This window comes from Thunnus albacares, chromosome 1 (genome assembly GCF_914725855.1).
Source record: "Thunnus albacares chromosome 1, fThuAlb1.1, whole genome shotgun sequence".
NCBI classification, from domain to species: Eukaryota; Metazoa; Chordata; class Actinopteri; order Scombriformes; family Scombridae; genus Thunnus; species Thunnus albacares.
The window spans coordinates 36,886,594-36,904,083 of record NC_058106.1 but is presented as its reverse complement, the minus strand read 5'-3'; the positions used below and the strand labels follow the sequence as shown (position 1 = coordinate 36,904,083).

Genomic DNA, 17,490 nt, shown 5'->3' with positions numbered 1-17,490 from the left:
ATGGGCAATAAATGAAAAGTGCAAAGCAAGAATCGCCTTTGAAGTTCCTCCCTACACATTACATTTTGTATGAAACAAATATTTGTATAAAACCCACTATTTGTGCTTTGCCGAATAATGTATTTGTATTCGGGCACACCCCTAGTGGCTAGTATGGGTTTAGCTCAGTAATCATAATAATTTTCTGAAATTAAAAGTGCAATAAAAACAAAAACAGGATTTTTAAGCCTCTTTCCACTTTTATTCGAATACAAATACAGATAGAAATAATTTTGCTGCCTCAACAAATACAAATACAAATACAAATACTGGGATCTCTGCACATCCCTACTCCTTAGTCTTTTTAGTGCCAAAGTTCCTCTTTTTGTTACTATACTTCCAGCTCAAGAGGGAAACACTCTCCGAGGAAACACAAAGAGGGAATTTGATGCTAAAAAGACTGTAAATGTGGAAGATGAACGAGGACAGACACCTTTAAACATTTACTCACATATCAACAAAACTGAATAATGTTACGTTCTGTTCATTTGTGTGCACAAATGAGTAATTTGATACCTGCTGGGTTTATAGTGTAATATTTGTGAATGATGCTCACTCATACAGGGAAGGAGCAGCCTTTTAGAGAGGAGTACATGGCTTTCTAATTAAAATCTGTTATTTTCACAGACTCCACCGGAAACATTAGTGTTTTGGTTGCTATAGTTCGTATATTGAAAGGACACCTAAGATCTGTTGTGCTTTTATTTTGCCTCCAGCCAGCTAAGATTCATACATGTTGGCTATTTATGGATATGTCCAAACATCTCTGGGGAAAAATAATCCCCTTAGTGCCCAGAGTGAGCTGGACTACCTGCTGAATTCCACATGCTGAGGGTGGAGTGGTGTTAGGAGGTCGGGAGGCGGTCATACGAAGCCTTAAACAGACTGGAAATGTTTATAATAATCTTAATAATAATACTAAAAGTTCCTCAGTGTGCCTCCTCTGTCTGAGCATCCACATGCGAGCAGATACATGCCAATAAAAGCGAGATGCTGCAAATATATACGTGTGAAGGTCGAACTTAAAAAGCACAAAATCAGCTTTCAAACTTGTCAGAAACAATTTCGACATTTGCAGGGGGAGAAGAGGAGCATCTACCCCGCTTGCTCTTTATCTCACGCTGGTGGACTCCTCCTCGATCCGGCAAAAGAAATCAATTATCCACCCTAGATGGTAAATTCTATAGCGCTGTGTTGCCTTTTCTTATTGAAGAGAGGAAGTGAATGGGATTGCCTGGGGAGGTGGGGGGAGGCTAAAGAGGAGCGCATTGTGTGTCTTTATTCAACATCTGCTTGTAAACAACTTTATTAGATTCTTCTGGGGGGACACGGACAAATACCCATCGACTCCATTGTGTGACACAACCTCCACCACACACACACACACACACACACACACACACACACACACACACACACACACACATACACGCAGTCTGGTGCCCCCGCTGGTTGAGTAGCTCAAACGCCGGAAGCTAATTCTTCAATTTTTACCATGAAAAGATGCCTGCCTGGTTTGCTAACGTTAATGGCTTCGGACAGGTCTTTTGTTGTGTGATATGCACAGCAGGAGCTAATTGAAAGGTTTCTCTTCCGCATGCAGAAAAGAAGGAAGAAGGCAGGGCTGCTAATTTGATTAGAGGGGTTTTTTTCCCCCTCTTTGCTGTTTTGTAGGCTTCTGTTTTTCATTTCCTGTTTTGTCTGTGTCTCTTAAATAAACATGTAATTATTTGCAGGACGTAGCACATGTAGGCTTTAAATTTTTAGGGTGACTAAACTGAGCACATCTTTAGTTGATGTTCCCCGTCTTGCAGCCGCAGGAAAGCTTTTGTTATTTTTCATCACTGCCTGAGGCCATTTTATCTCTTGTCAGTATTTCTCCCTCAATTGTCTCCTTTTTCATTCTCGGTCCAACTCATTCTTTTTTTTTTTTTTCCTCCTGGATGCTGAGTGCTGTTTGTGTCGCTGCTCTCTGAATGTTGAACCCGAGAAGCTTCGCCCGTCTGTGACCTCGTCACCTGTCAACCCGCTCCAACCTTTCACCTCTCTGTCACCCTCCACCCACAGAAACCTCTGCTGTCACATCTCCACAGCAAATCTGATATAAACTACTGCTGGAATGTATATGTTATTTGTAATCACGTCCCAGAAAAAAAACATACATCCAGTAATCCTCACTTGTATAAAATAGTGTAGTACACCACAGAAAATACATTGACAGTCAATATATCTAATATATAATTTGTATTTTTGTGTCAATATGCAAAATAACAAACATAGAAGGGGTGTAACAGAAAGCTATCTGTATCTGTTTACTTCACAATAATGTCTATATTCAGATAAACACTGGAGAAAATATGCAAAATAACATATTTGAACCATAGACTGAAATTAATCAAATGATAAAGAATGCACAGCTCCAAAAAAAGAAAGAAACTAAACTGTAAACTAAACTGAGTCTAAATAAAAGCTGTTAATGGTCCAGGACTGAATTGCATTGAGCCATATTTCATGATTTTTCTTCCAGAAACTGGAGGTTGTGTATAAAACAGATAAATGAAATGTCTGTGATGAAAAATGAGAAAGCTGTTCACAACATCAGTCAAACTTTTTTCCTGCAATGAACAACAAATCTGGAGAAAACTGATGAAATTTACTATGGAGGAATATAAATTTTTTTTTTTACTCTGTCATGCTGCTTTGGCTGCTGGTAGTTTTTGTTCAGAGTCACTTAGAAGCAGTGGTGCAAATAGTTTTAATTAGATATAATTAAATAATGTTTTTGTGTTCGGTTAGATCCCCAACACATTAATACATTTCCTTTGTGTGATTCATCATTCAGAAACATTCGAGGACTTTTAACCCATAAGAACCCCTGGTGACACAGATTTATCCTTGACTTTAACTCATGAAGTCCCTAAGTGACATCTACCGAACATCCTGGTGCAGTCATGTGACAATGTGTGAATCTGTGTACCCATGACATCACTTCCAAAATGGCAGTGTGCCCGGTCAGCAAATGTGACAGAACTAACTCATTTTAAAAAGCTTGTTTTTTGTGTTATTAAAGGTAAGTTTCAACCCATTTAACAATTCTGCTGCTTTAATAAGATGTCCTGAATTACATTTAACCTGTTCTGACCACATTTCTTGAACAAATTGATATAAAACAAGTTAGGGAAATATCGTTGTGACATTATATGTGACATTACAGATCTTTGACACTGAAGGTAGAATTTAAAAAAAAAAGAAATGTGTTCCTTGTGGTCCATTTGATCTGTTTTATATTACCCATAATTTTCCTTTAAGGAGAAATAGATCCGGGTTCTTATGGGTTAATAAGCTTGTCGCAAATTACCGTCAGGGGCGCAATTTTTTTCATTTAGCGTGTTTTTTACTAACTACAGCTGCAAATGAGCCGCAGTTCATCCGATTTGCATCAAGTGTCGCCAAGTAAGAGCTGAAGCCGGACTGTTTTGACTCACGTTGTGCATGTCTGGCAAACAGAAGTGCTTTCTGCTGTTGAATATTGGAACATTGGTTGAAGATCAGTGATTGAATAAGTTATGAAAAATCAGTTGGAGGTTTTTGGTAAGACTTTTAAATTTCTTTAACAAGATCTTTTTTGTAAACAGATAATAAAACACTCTGCGTAATAACTATAACTACCTGCTTGAATCAGGACCGAAGCTGCTGTGAAAGTCAGGAAACATTTGCAGGACGGACTTGAGGGAAACAGAAAGGTTGTGTCTGTCTCTTTTGTCTTGTGTTGTGTTGCTGAGCTCCTCTAAAGTTACTCTGTAATGTGTCTTTAAAACTGTGTCTCTGTCCGTTTGTGTGTTCGCGCTGCAGAAACAAAGCTGCAGATTTTAAACCTGCTTTGTTAAATTCCGGACGCAATTTCCTGCTTCAGTTGTCAGTCTGCTGCAGGCGAAGCCGATATTTGTATAAATTTACATTTCCTCCTCCCATATTTTGGGCTTCTAAACAGGAAATCCTGCTTAGCACCTCAAAAGAGGCACAAAACCTTAGTAAATATCTCCCTTAGTCTCTTATTAAAGTAATCATTTTACACAGAAAAGTGCAGAACTATTATGATCTTATGAACGTGATGTTACGTCCAGAGCACAAACGGAGAAATATTAAAACTTCTTTTTCTGTTCAGAACAATTTCATTTTCATCCCCGGTTGCCCCGAGATGTCGTGAACAGGCCTGTCGACAGTTATAGACGGAGATCAGACACCAGAGGATGGTGCCAGGTGTGCGCTGCTGTTCGTACCTCCACTCTCATTCTCCCTGCAGCAGCAGATCAAGAGATTCAAGAGCACTGAGCACTGCTTTAGCATGCAGAGACAATAGCTGGAATTAGGTAGTGATTATTTAATTTGATATCTATTAATCTTGTTGTACCCGTTGCTGATGTAATCCTCCTTGTTTCTGCTCCAATCCGCAGGATGAAAGGATTAGGCACCGGTTTAATGATTTATTAACTCTCCTTTAGGATTACAAGAGCATGTGTCTTTGGCTCTCTTATTAAAATCTGGGCCGATATTTGCAAGGCATTTCATCTCTCTCCTTCCAGAAATATGCTGGATAGATCCCAACGAGACATTTATGAAGAAGTTTTTTTTACACTGCAACGCTCAGGTTAACTTTCATTACTCTCTGTAAACATAGTTCCACTTTGAATCCTGGGTTTATAGATGTAAAACCTATAAAACTATAAGCTTGTGGTTGCAGGAGCACAGAGACTGTTTTCACCTACAATTTAAAAAATGCTTTCCTCAAGAACAGTGATAGAAATGCTTTAAAGGGTGAACTTACAGCAAAATTTGGGAAGATATTGTGATTGAACTGCCATTTATTTTACACAAATATCACCCAAACAAACTTCTTTTCCTTTCAGTCATTGTATTAACGAGGACATGTGTGTTTTTCCCTTTTTTTACTTTATTCAAAAATGGTACTTAAGAAATGTTGTGCAGGTCATTTCATGTTGTTTTCTGATTGGTTGGTTTGTAGATGCAGCAGTCACACTGTGAGAATTTCAACTAGTCCTCCTGAATTAACGACCAAATACGTGTTTTGACCATGTGACTCCAGAATCTTGCGCCTCTATCGGCAGTAAACAGCAGGACATCATTTGTCTGTATTTTCCAAAACTGTTACATATCACTGTTAAACAATTATGATATTTTATGATGTATTAATATTAAGGTTAAGGTCTGGTTAGGTTTAGGGAAAGATGGTTTGGGTTAAAGATTTTACTTCCTTAAAGTTAGACAACATTTGATGTCATGGCTACAATAATAATCACAGTGTTATTGTAGGTTAGGAGATGATTTTAGTTGCAGTATTTAAAAAACTGTCCCAACTCGTGGTTGGAGATGTGACACGGTGGTTAGAAACCAGAAATGTATCTCTACGTTTGGCCGACTGACATTACGACCTATTTTGTTGTTTTTCTTGGGAGGAGAGTCTCGAAAATTTAGGACCAGGCAGTCTTCGGTGGCCAGAGGTCAAAAGGTCATTATGCTAAGCTAAACTAACCTTCTTCTGACTTTAGCTTCATATTTACAGAGATGACTTGTAGCAAGAAAGCAAATAAGCGTATTTCCCAAAATGTTGAACTATTCCTTTAACCAACAGCAGTCATTTCCCTAACCTTGATCATGACAGTCCTCTAATCTAACCTTAACAAAGTAGTTCAATCAGGAGAGAATTCATTAGAGTCAACAATTATTTGTAATTATTTTAAAGGGGGGTAGTGAAGCCGTGAGTAAAGGAGGATACCTACCGATGGAGTCTAAACACTGGAGGTTGTAATGGATGAAGAGAACGCTGAGACCCAGATTCTGATGAGTTCAGATCTGGCGCCGGAAGTGATGAAGCTGGAGGTGAATGTGCTGGAGGAAGGTCACGACGATTAGCACTGAAAGAACAGCTGACAACAACAGGAAGGAGAACAGATTTAATGTATAACAGCGGAGATATGATTGGCTGATAGAGATCGTGGCAAAATCTGGTTGGTTTAAGTAAAAGAGTAAACGCCCCTATCAGCTGAGAACTTACACTAAGCTTCACTAACCAAACATTAACCATAGAGGAGGCAGAACTGTCGTATTCTTCGTTGTTTTAAGACACAAACAAGCGACGTATTCTGTCATTTAGGTGTTTAGACTCACTGAACAAAATTATTTAACTCTTTAATGTTTTCAATGTTGAACAGTGTTTCTAATGTCTTCATGAAAACGAGTGCAAACAAAATACTCATCACCTCGACCACACTAAAACACATTTCGCCGCCGGTCCTGCACTGTGTATTTTTTCTGAGCAAATACAGGCAGCGACTCTTCCTCGGTCTCCCCCTCCACCAGTATAAATCTTAACTCAGCGTGCAGTGCCAAGTACATGTGTCTGCAAGGATTCCTCTCCTAATGCACGAAAAAAGCTGTAAAATGTTAAAACACTGCCACCATAAATTTAGAGAGGATGACCCCTCCGTGGCTAAAGCACCAACAACCCATAAAACCTTGTTTTTTACGGAGGACGCTCTTAACTCCTGCATCCACTCTACCCTCTTTTCCTTCCTGCCCGCATACTTCTTTGCAACTTTCAAAACTCAGCACTTCACTTTTTTTGGTGCGCTTTGCTGATTTTAGACAATGCCCCATAGCCTTAAAACACAGCTAGTGCTGTGAAAACTGTGTGTGACGCAGGATTAGGTAAGTGTGTATGAACTTGCGGTGCATGTGTGCACGCAGTGAAACTAAAGAGACATTCCTTTTTCATTTATGTGATGTTTAATTTGTGCACATATTTATGCAAGTCAAAGCCGTCTGTTTCTGAGTTCGAGACGACTCAGTTGCACAAACATAGAGCCAGAGAAGCAGCACATCATATCTCAGTGATGGAGGAGCTAAAGACTCTTCTCCCTGCACAATCACTACCTGATATATGATGCAGTATTCATACTCTGATGCACAAGTGATCCTCACAAAATGAGCTGGAAGGGATGATTGATAAACCTCAGATGATAATAAAGACGGTTTTGCTTTAAAAGGGGACGTATCGTGCACATTTCCAGGTCTATGTTTTTATTCTATTGGAATATCTGTGCATGATTTACAGTTATTTATCTCATACTGGTCCTTTATGCGGCCCCTCGGTTCAGCCTCTGTCTGAAACAGGCTGTTTTAGCTCCTGTCTCTTTAAGGCCCCGCCTCCTGATGAGCTTACTCTGTTCTGATTGGTCAGCTACCAGAACATAGATATCCAACATTATAACAAAAACTCACAAAAAGCCTGATATGCCCTCTTTAAGCAATACAGAGTTTTATTGTGATAGCTTCAGTTGCCATTTTTATAGTTTCTATGTTTTCTTTTTAAATTAGTATTTTTAATCATTGTAATGATGTGTTCGTGTGTGTGTGTGTGTGTGTGTGTGTGTCTATTAATTATGATGTAGGAAGAGGTATCATTTTCTCCCCTCTTAACAGGGAGAAAGAACAATTACCACCTTTCCCAGCATGCATTTGGCAGCGTACAGCTTGGACAGATTGCCACTCTGACCCCATTTACACTATCCGCCGGTTGCCTGGCAACTTGCACATAACACCTCGTAAAACTGCTTCTTGTTGTTGTAAACAGTTTGAGAGCATGAAATGACACTGACACTACATTATTGTTAACTTGGTAGGAAGAAGAAATTCTTATTTGGCTGTCTTTCATTTTTTTATGTCTTGTATACATTTGGATTTGGTGATATACTTTGGTGATATATTTTGTGGTGAATACTTATTTACTTGTGTTAATCTACTTGTCATGGAGTATCGACAAATTACCACTGCTTAGGAAATACAATCTGTATAATATCATGCTGCTATATGTGGAAGGATGGATGTGTGTGTGTGTTCTTGGCTATCAGATTTATATTCCTTTATACTGTGTTCTTGTTTTTGCATTTAAAGAAAAACCAAGAAACGAAGAAAAAGACCTCATCTGTTTGCAATACCTGGTCAAATATGTGAGCTTCTGAGGTGCCGGTTGGCAGATATTTTACAAATATATTTTTGAAGGTCCAGTTAAAATCTCAGTCTGGTTCTTTCTTTCTGGAAGTTTTTATGTCTCCCCTGTTTAAACTTCCTTCAGATGCTCAGGTTTATTTTTTATAGTCCAAAGACTGACAGTCAAACATACTGATAGCACTGAAACAGGAAGTGTCATCACGTCTGTTGAATTAGGTTGAGATATCTCAGTTGTTAAGGTTTGATACAGTCATAGCCGTCTGTGGATGCTGTTGCCAAGATGCTGCCAGATGATGTATTATCTGTGTAATGACCTCTATTGAAGCAAGTGTTTCTGTGTCCTTCTTCAATATGAAAAGTGATACAGATAGAGACTTTACAAAAGAGTTGATGGGGACCTATTATGCTCATTTCCAGCTCTATATTTTTATTTCTTTATTTATCATATATTGGCCCTTTTATGCAGCCCCTCAGTCCTCATTGCTGTGTAATTGAAAAATGGGTCAGCGTGACTACCCCTGAAACAATGGAAAAATTCTATAATGTTAGCGGAACTGGCTCACTGTGCGTGAAGCAGGTGACCATGTAAAGAAATCTGTCACAAGTCGATATCAGCTTGGACTGAAAGTAGAAAAACCCTTAGAAACTGAACGTTCAGAGAAGTCTGAAGCTGGTGCTTTTTGTACTTCTGCATATGTTGGCCTCGTTATTTGGCACTTTGGCCACATTTAATATGAAAACCCAACATTGTAACATTATATACATGACTGAAGATAAGGAAAAGCATTACAGGTCCCCCTCAAGCGGCAACCTACAGGGCTGAAAAATGAAGCCGATGCGGAAGTGCCAAAAACTGCAGTTCCTTGAACGACCACTTGAGGCTCCAAAAGCGAGTCAATCCCCGTAGACCTCCATGTTAAAATGCCCAACTTTACAGCAGAAATAAACATGTTTACAGCCTGGTACAAACAACGGTTTTGGTCTCTGTAGCTAATTTCTCCTTTCATGACAACTGTATGGGGGGTGAATTTTTTTATAACTCACCCGTTTAAATTTTATTAAGCCGTAAAGTTATGCATAATGAAGGACGTGGCTGCTTTGAGTGACAGGTCCGCCAGCCGCTAGGTGGCTTGTTTCAGCCATTTGGCCCCGCCTCTTTGCCCATTTTTGATTGGCTGGGAGTTAGGCAGAGTCACGTACTGCCAAGATGGCGACGGCCAGAGCGGCTCGCTTTGAGCTTCAAAACCACTCTTCAGAAACCAACGGGTGACGTCACGGTAATTACGTTCATGAACGTTCATGTGTGAATGAAATACTTTATACATCTGCAGGTTGTAAACCACATATAACACATTTATAATTATACATAGCATTGTACAGTATGAAAGCCTTTTGGTGGTTTCTCAGAAAGAGCCGCTCAAAATTCACTGTATAATGCAATGACACATTTATTAAAGGTGAAAGAGTCAAGTTTTATTATTAAAAGTCAATTTGCTGTTCTCCCTGTGGGTTTAAAGTTTTACATGTTACTCTTTGAAGTCAGTGAGAGTGATGTTTTTAGATTAGTGTTAAATGTGATATATGGAGAGAAATAGATTTGCGTATGTGTGTGTAAGTGTGTGTGTCTTTAATCTGTTTTATGTCTTTATTGCTCTAAGTTCTCATCTGTCACCTTTTCATTTTCCCTTTATTTTTATTCTTTCTCTGTACTTTTGTCCTCATCCTCACATCTTCTCATGGCCACCTCTGGCCTCTGAGCTAATCGCTGCACAAGATAATGACAAAGTGAGACACGGCAGCCCCGTGAAAACACTGCATCCTTTATTATGCTATGATAGAGTCATTTGTTTTGTTCTGATAGTGCGTGACAGCGCTCAGCTGTAAGGTCATGTCATAATGAAATATTACACCAGTTGAGGAAGCTTAAGGTGAAAATGAAGATGTCACAGCTGCTTTATCGGTTTGCTATACGACTCAGATTATTTGCCTTACACCCTATCAGGAGACTGGCTCCTGGAATCTAACCGTATCTGAGTGAAGTTGATTTTTTTAGGGTCGTTGAATACATAAATATTAACAGCCGGTCACAATTTGTACTCTTGATAGATTCATCTATGACTCATTGATGCATTCATTTGTCAAACCACAAACAGTTGAAACAGGGACAAGGGCAAAATTTACAAAAGACGCTTTTTCCATGCATGGGATTAAGGCCCTTGTAGTAGTAGTAGTAATAATATTAATGATAATAATAATAATAATAATAATAATAATAATAATAATAATAATAACTTTATTTGTACAGCACTTTTCATTCAAAAAATGCAGCTCAAAGTGCTTTACAACAAAAGAACAAAAAAACATGTACATGTACATAATATGGAAAATAAAACCTATTTGATAATATTACTAAACATAAGATAAAATAAAGTGAAAATACATTGTAAACCTATTTTTTGAGACTGTCCTCCCAAGAAAAACAACACAATAGTTCTTAACCTTAGACTGTAAAAAATATAGACGTAGTCACCGTGATGTCATTCATTGGTTTGTGAACTGCCGTTTTGAAGTCTCGAGTGTAGCGATTTGACGACCACCATCTTGGAATGGACTGTCGCCATGTTTGATTTTTGGAGCCAGAAGTGACCTTATTTGGACAAGAGGGTTGAGTTGACCATAGCACTAGCTGCTAGCCTGGTTAGCAAGGTGCATCTACAATCTATAGTTAACGGTGATAATGCTAATTTTCACTTGTGAAAAACAGGCCTAAAACTGAACATCTGACTCCTTAGAGGATGTTTTATCACAACCAAACACTGAACAAGACTTTTTTAGGAGACCAAAATGTTACAATTAACTTTCATGAACTAAAACACGCTGTGAAATAGCAGCAGCTACGCCTGTACTCTGTGAATCTGGCTAGCTATGGCTACGTTACATAATCAGTCAGTCACAAAGTAGCCACGCCCTAAAGCATACGCTGCTTTATCGTCTTTTTCCCTCTAAATGGGGCCATAACATACAAAAACATCATCATGAAGAATCATTGACATCATGAAAACATCATTGAAGAAGACTTGAAACTAGCACTAGCCATCTAGTGGCCGTAGTAAGTGGTGCAGTTCAGATGATATATATAAAAATTGACAGATTTCCTCATTCAGAGGAGGAGGGTTGGATGGAGGCGTTAACCCAACAGGAGACCGCTGTTCACTTCCTGTTTCCAACAGCGTTACAATTGTCTTGTAACCTTAACTCTGTGATTATCACTGTAGCCATGGCGACAAAGATGGCCTAACTCCAAGGAAGTAGTAACTTTAACCTGTACCACATGTTTCTCTAACCTTAACAAAGTGATCATTTTAACTCAAATCATCTTTCCCTAAACCTAACCAGACCTTAACCACAGCGTTGTCACATCATAAAACATCATTATTGTTTGTAACAGTTTATGGTTAAATAAATTGTCAAGTGCAGGGTGATTTCTGGAATCACACATACAAGAATTGATCCATTTTCAATCCAGCTGATCCAAATATTATAGATACACACACACACACACACACACACACACACACAATGAAAATGCCTCCATGAAAGAAATTAAACCAAGCCTAAGAGCTGGTTCAGGTTGTCAGCAGACTCCCTCTCATAAATCCAACGCACCCTTTTGATTACGGCGGTGTACTTAAGCTGTCAGTGCTGACACTTGCTGCTGCTGTTCATATAAAATAAAATATAAAAAAAAATCTCTACTGCAGCATCCACCTATAGGGACTGAGTCCAGGTTCCTTTAAGGGGGAAGTTATTATCACCACTTTTCTGAGCTGGGTGCTTCCTTGTGGGAAGTGACAAGGTCAGAGTCTAGATGCCAAACGTCAGTACTGAACATATTCTACAGTCATATATTAATCTGTTCCTCATGGGTCGACTGAAAAGAAAATTTCAAAAAATGTTCACATACATTTCTCCTAGAGGTAAAGTTTATTCATGAATAAATGTTTTCACAGATGTCAGTAGCAGCTTTATCCTGGCGATCATGAAAATTTACTGCAGACTTTCAAGGCACCGATAGTTGTTGATATTTCAATCTGGACTAAAGTGGTCGACTGACAGACATTGCCGTCCCAGAGCCACGCTGCAAGTGTAGCTAAAAATTTACATCATTCAATGAGAAATAAATAAAAAGATACTTTGCATTGTGGCACTTAAAGGGGACGTATTATGCTTATTTTCAGACATACATATATAATGTCACAATGTCAGATGTTCATGTTAAAAGTGGCCGACGTGTCAAATATCGAGGTAAACGTATGTAGCAGTAATCCCTGTGAGCAAAAAACAGCAGCTTCAGACTGCTCTGAATGCTCGGTTTCCAACGGTTTTTTCCACTTTCAGCCCAAGCTGATGTCAGTTCATGACGGATTTCTTTATATGGACATCTGCTACGTGCACAGCGCGCAAGTTCGCTGCTCTGCTCTGAGAGTAGTTACGCCAAGCTACGACGCCATTACACAGCACAGCAAAGTAAAATAAGTAGTTTACCTGTTGGAGGTGTGCTGGTTGTCTGCAGCTCTTCATAAAACATCTCACTGAGGCTGTTTCGGCTAGTACTCTTCCTCCCTGCGTTATTTCTAACTGATCTGCTGAACAAATAGCTTCAAATGTTGTTGTTTCGACCGTTTTTTAGCACCGCTAACGAAGCTCCGCTAAGTCAGTGAGGAACACGTTTTTACTTCCTGTAAATTACACACAATAAAAAGTCTCCCATTAGTTAGTCATTGAAAAACTTTTAATTTGAAGCAGTAAAGCAGTAAATGTTTGGTTTGCAATGACAACTCTGATACGTAAAGCTGACCAATCAGAACAGAGCGGGCTCATCGGGAGGCGGGCCTTAAAGAGACAGGAGCTAAAACGGAGCGTAAGAGAAACTGTGTATATGGGGCTGCATAAAGCGCCAGTATGAGATATATAAGGAGTTTTTTGAACTTTAAATCATGCAGAGCTACTCTAGTGGAGTCCAAAAATAAAAATTTAGAGCTGAAATGAGCATAATAGGTCCTCTTTAAAGATTTAAAGAAACCTGGAAAAATGTTTCTGATCAGTCTTTGAAAAAGTGTAATGAGCTGTCGTAGTTCTGAATAACTCATTCAAGATGCTGCATTACTGTTGATAAAGGAAAGACACACATGCACATACAGTATTGATGAATAGTGCTGCTTCTATTTGGATTTTGTGAGGTTTTGTTTCTAGATGAGTGTACCTGATCACTGTTTATGTTGTAGTTTGTCCTACTGCTCATCTCGCATGATTTATTCACTGATACAGCAAAAGCATCCTGAGATCAAAAGCATCTTGGCAACTACTCTGATAATCAATTTTTGAGCTATTTTTTAAGAAAAATGCAAACATTCTCAGATTCCAGCTTCTTAAATGTGAATATTTTCTGGTTTCTTTAGTCCTCTATGACAGTAAACTGAATATCTTTGGGTTGTGGACTGTTGGTTGAGACAAAACAAGACATTTTAAGTTGCACCTTGGGCTTTTGGAAACAGGTGTCGACATTTTTCACCATTTTCACATTTTATAGACGACAAATCAATTCCCCCAAAAAATAATCGACAGATTAATCAATGATGAAAATCATTGTTAGTTGCAGCCCGAGGCAATTTATCAAACTTAAGATGAGAGACAGCACAATCACTTTATTATTTAGATGTAATTAAAAGTTTGTTATTAATCACGACGTCCTCTTCTTTCTCCTCAGCGTTGTGCACTGAGGAGTGCGCCCACGGTCGGTGTGTCTCTCCTGATACCTGCCAGTGTGAGCCCGGCTGGGGAGGACTGGACTGCTCCAGCGGTGAGTAAACGTTACAGCAGCTCACCTCAGTCATGAAATTTCTTCACAAACTCAGCTGCAGACACAGTGAAAAGTGGGAAAAACCCTGGAAGAGGTAATGCGAATGTAATCAGATCATATAGCAAGACTGAAGTATATCTGGGAGTGATGACATCACATCTAAAATCTCTTCAACCTGCATATTCTACTGCAAGGTAAAAAAAACTAAATAAAAATTACCCTGTAATTCTAGTTCATCTTTGTCTCACATTCATGTAAAATGTAAATCCTCACATGTAGCTACAGCAATCATTTCATGCTTTCCTTCCACTGATATATGACACAACAATTACATGTATTATGAGTAATGGAGCATTTTTGACCCTCAGGCCGAAAATTTTGACAGAACACTTCCACCGATATTAATTTTAACATAAAGATATGATATAAACAAATGTTTTAAACCAACAAACTTGGTTAAAAACTTAATTTTTAAAAGGTTGTAACTGATATATGTCATAAATATGTCATGAGACTGATTATTACTGATTATATGAGTGGGATGTTTGACAACTGAAAAATAATTCTTGTCAGTGCCCTCTAGTGGTCGCTGGGATTTAGTGTAAAGATCTAGGTTTTGGTTAAATGCTAATAAACACGGGACTTTTTCTTTATTAAACCAAAATCATGATCTTTCCCTGACCTTAACCAAGTGCTGCCAGTGTCTAAACATAACCATAAATAAGATTAATAACGCTCTATTGTCAATGATATTTAGGATATTTTGGCACCAAAAAGAAAAAAAAGGGACATTTTACTCGTAAGTTCAATATCAACATTTTTGCAACTAGCCAGATACTTTAATTAACATTTTCTCATTATGTTGACAAAAAATGTAATTTGGACATTTCATTTAAAACATATTTGCTGTTGTAATGTAAACTAATACTACTTTATACTTATATATAAAGATCATTTCTGGAAGATAAGTTTGCAGAAGTGTGGACAGTGTTTCTGAACCTGACTAGAGTAGAAAAATCAGAATATAATAATAATAATAAAAAACATATCTGAGATGATGATGGGCTAAAGTAGAAGTGGATGAGTTTTTTGTTTGAGGCCAAACAAAGAAAGTGAGTTTTTTTGTTTTGTTTTTTGTTTTAAAAATAAAAGACATTTCAGCATCTGGTGAAGTAATGACTGAGTCACGGTCGCTGATCAGCAGCTCTATCAAACTCTCCCAACACACACTCAGGTTTTGTGACATGGAACAGTAAAAAAAAAAAAAAATTGCACTGATTGCACCTTTAAGTTGGAAATGAAGCTATTTCATCTCAATATCTTTCTCATTTCTGCTGTCTGGTTCCACTTCTCGACTCTTCAAACTCTTTTACTGGTACTGAGGGAGTCCAGTTTGTATGAACCGTATGTGTGTGTGTGTGTGTGTGTGTGTGTGTGTGTGTGTGTGTGTGTGTGTGTGCGGTTGGAGGGATTTGAAGGGGCTATTGACACTTAATGAGTCACACAAGCCCCTTTAGCCCCCCTTTGTTATTGGAGTGCTCTAGCCTCCCCATTGTTTACCAGTTTTTTATTGCTGTCCGGGGGCCAGGAGACTGAAGACAAGGGGTTAGGTAAATCTACCACCACTTAGGCTAAAGGGAAGAGAAGGATGAAGTATTGACTGCCCAGTAATGTCCCTGTTAAAGGGAAGAAGAGGAGGTAAACACAAACTCAATCTAGTATGTCAAGTTCACTCTGGAAGTTCGGCTGACTCTTTTATTTGTGCCTCCATCCATCTATTCATCGTTCCCTCTTATTTTCCCTCCTCCGTCTGTCTCACACCTGCAGAATAGTGCAGCTGTATGACAGGTGAATCTGATGAAGACTGGAAAATAAAAAAAACTTTTCCCAATATGCTATGTTAGATTAATACACCACAGCATGAAAAGACTCTGCCTCCTTACATCCCAACAACAGAATTTGTCATTTGCTCATTATCTGTGCAAGAATGTTATTTTGCTATAAAGATGCTGCACGGTGAGCCTGAACCGCTCAAATAAGCTCATTATCCCCATGGGAGGGATCTCATGGGGGATATTGAGCTTATTCTCACACGGACTGTGTTTTATTTTATGCGTGGTCTTACCTGATTGGTCTGAGGAAATCAATCCTGTGGTCAGTAACAGATTTAAAAGTCTCCTACATTGTTTCATAGCTCAGGATGATAACAGCGTTCTTCATGATGTTTTGCAAATAAACAGAGTTTAGTTGCGGCGGTTATGTATCGAGTGAATTTAAAAGGCTTAATTTCTCTCAGGCAGAACACTTACATCACTGGATCTTGATTAATGGATAACACCTGCTCTCTTAATTCAGATCAGTTAACTGGAGGCTCTTCCAGTTGGTATGAATCAGACTGGCCTGATGGGGAAAGAGTTTAGCAATTATTCACCGAGGGGAGCCGACAAGATGAAGTCCAGCTGTGATTTGTTGATGAGATGTCTTCAAACCTGCCTGCAAAAAAAAAAAAAAAAAAAAGCAAATAATCAAATAACTTCTAAACCAAGCACTCAAATAAAATATATATTTGGGCATGAAAGGGATCAGAATGTATAATTAAATAACGTCAACGTCCACTTACAAGCTTTCTCTGAGCTTTTACCCTCCTCCTTGTTCATTAGTAGGTTAAAACCTCTTCATTAAACCTGCATTAACTGATTTTTAATCCACTTGGCAGAAACAAAATATGAACATAACATTGACTCATCATCACCTTTTAAACTGATCTGTTGAAACAGATGTTTATTTCCACATCCAGCAGTGTTTCTGTCCACCTGGTGAATGTAAGTCCAATATTCACTCTCTTTTAGCTTCTGTTTTTGCTCTCTACCAACTCCTGAGGGAAATATCTGGCTCTTTAGCTGCTAAATGCTCCACTATGTTCGCCAGCTAGTCTACAGCTAACTGTGTCTATATACTGTTTGGTGCTGAGCAGGTAGTATACAGTGGCTTTTTACAGCTAGTTGTGATGTCACAGATCACTTCTCTCTCTTTACGCACGTATACATCATTCTGCACAGTGAAGATCTTTGTCAGTTCATTACGACAAGCGTTTAATTTCATGTAGAAGAACTATTGTTGATATAAAAATATCTATTATAGCCACTTAAACCTACAGTTTGTAGGTTGTGTTTTAGTAGCTGAAGGCATTTCCAGACTTATTGTCTGTTTGCTGTGATCTGAATCAGTGGATGAGTTGAAAAAAATCAGAGCGAACCAAAATGCATCTGTTACAACCCAGCTCACTAGGGGAAAGGGAAGCAACATAAAACCAGAATGTTGATTCGGTTAATAGTCATTTATTGCCAGGAAGGCCGGTGATTCACAGATGTCACATACACAAAAGGCAAACTGCCAACTGAGGGAGACGGGCCGGTGGGTGCTGAGCAAATCAAAAAAAACAATATAACCAAAAGAGGACTCCTAAATCAGAGATAAACTTACTAACACAAAGAAAACAACAAAAATAACCCCTCACTCTCTATGTCTTGTTCTCAGTGGTTTTTAACAAACACAAGAAGAAC

General features: G+C 38.6%; 1 protein-coding gene across 2 annotated transcripts in view; it reads left to right on the top strand.

The window, feature by feature from the left end:
* The window catches only part of LOC122986866 (multiple epidermal growth factor-like domains protein 11), a 172,809-nt gene that overhangs the window by 50,527 nt on the left and 104,792 nt on the right, over positions 1-17,490 (top strand). For both annotated transcript variants that reach the window (XM_044358331.1, XM_044358321.1), the window contains exon 6: positions 13,835-13,927. In XM_044358331.1, coding sequence (XP_044214266.1) covers positions 13,835-13,927 — 93 coding nt within the window. The remainder of the gene's footprint in view (positions 1-13,834; positions 13,928-17,490) is intronic.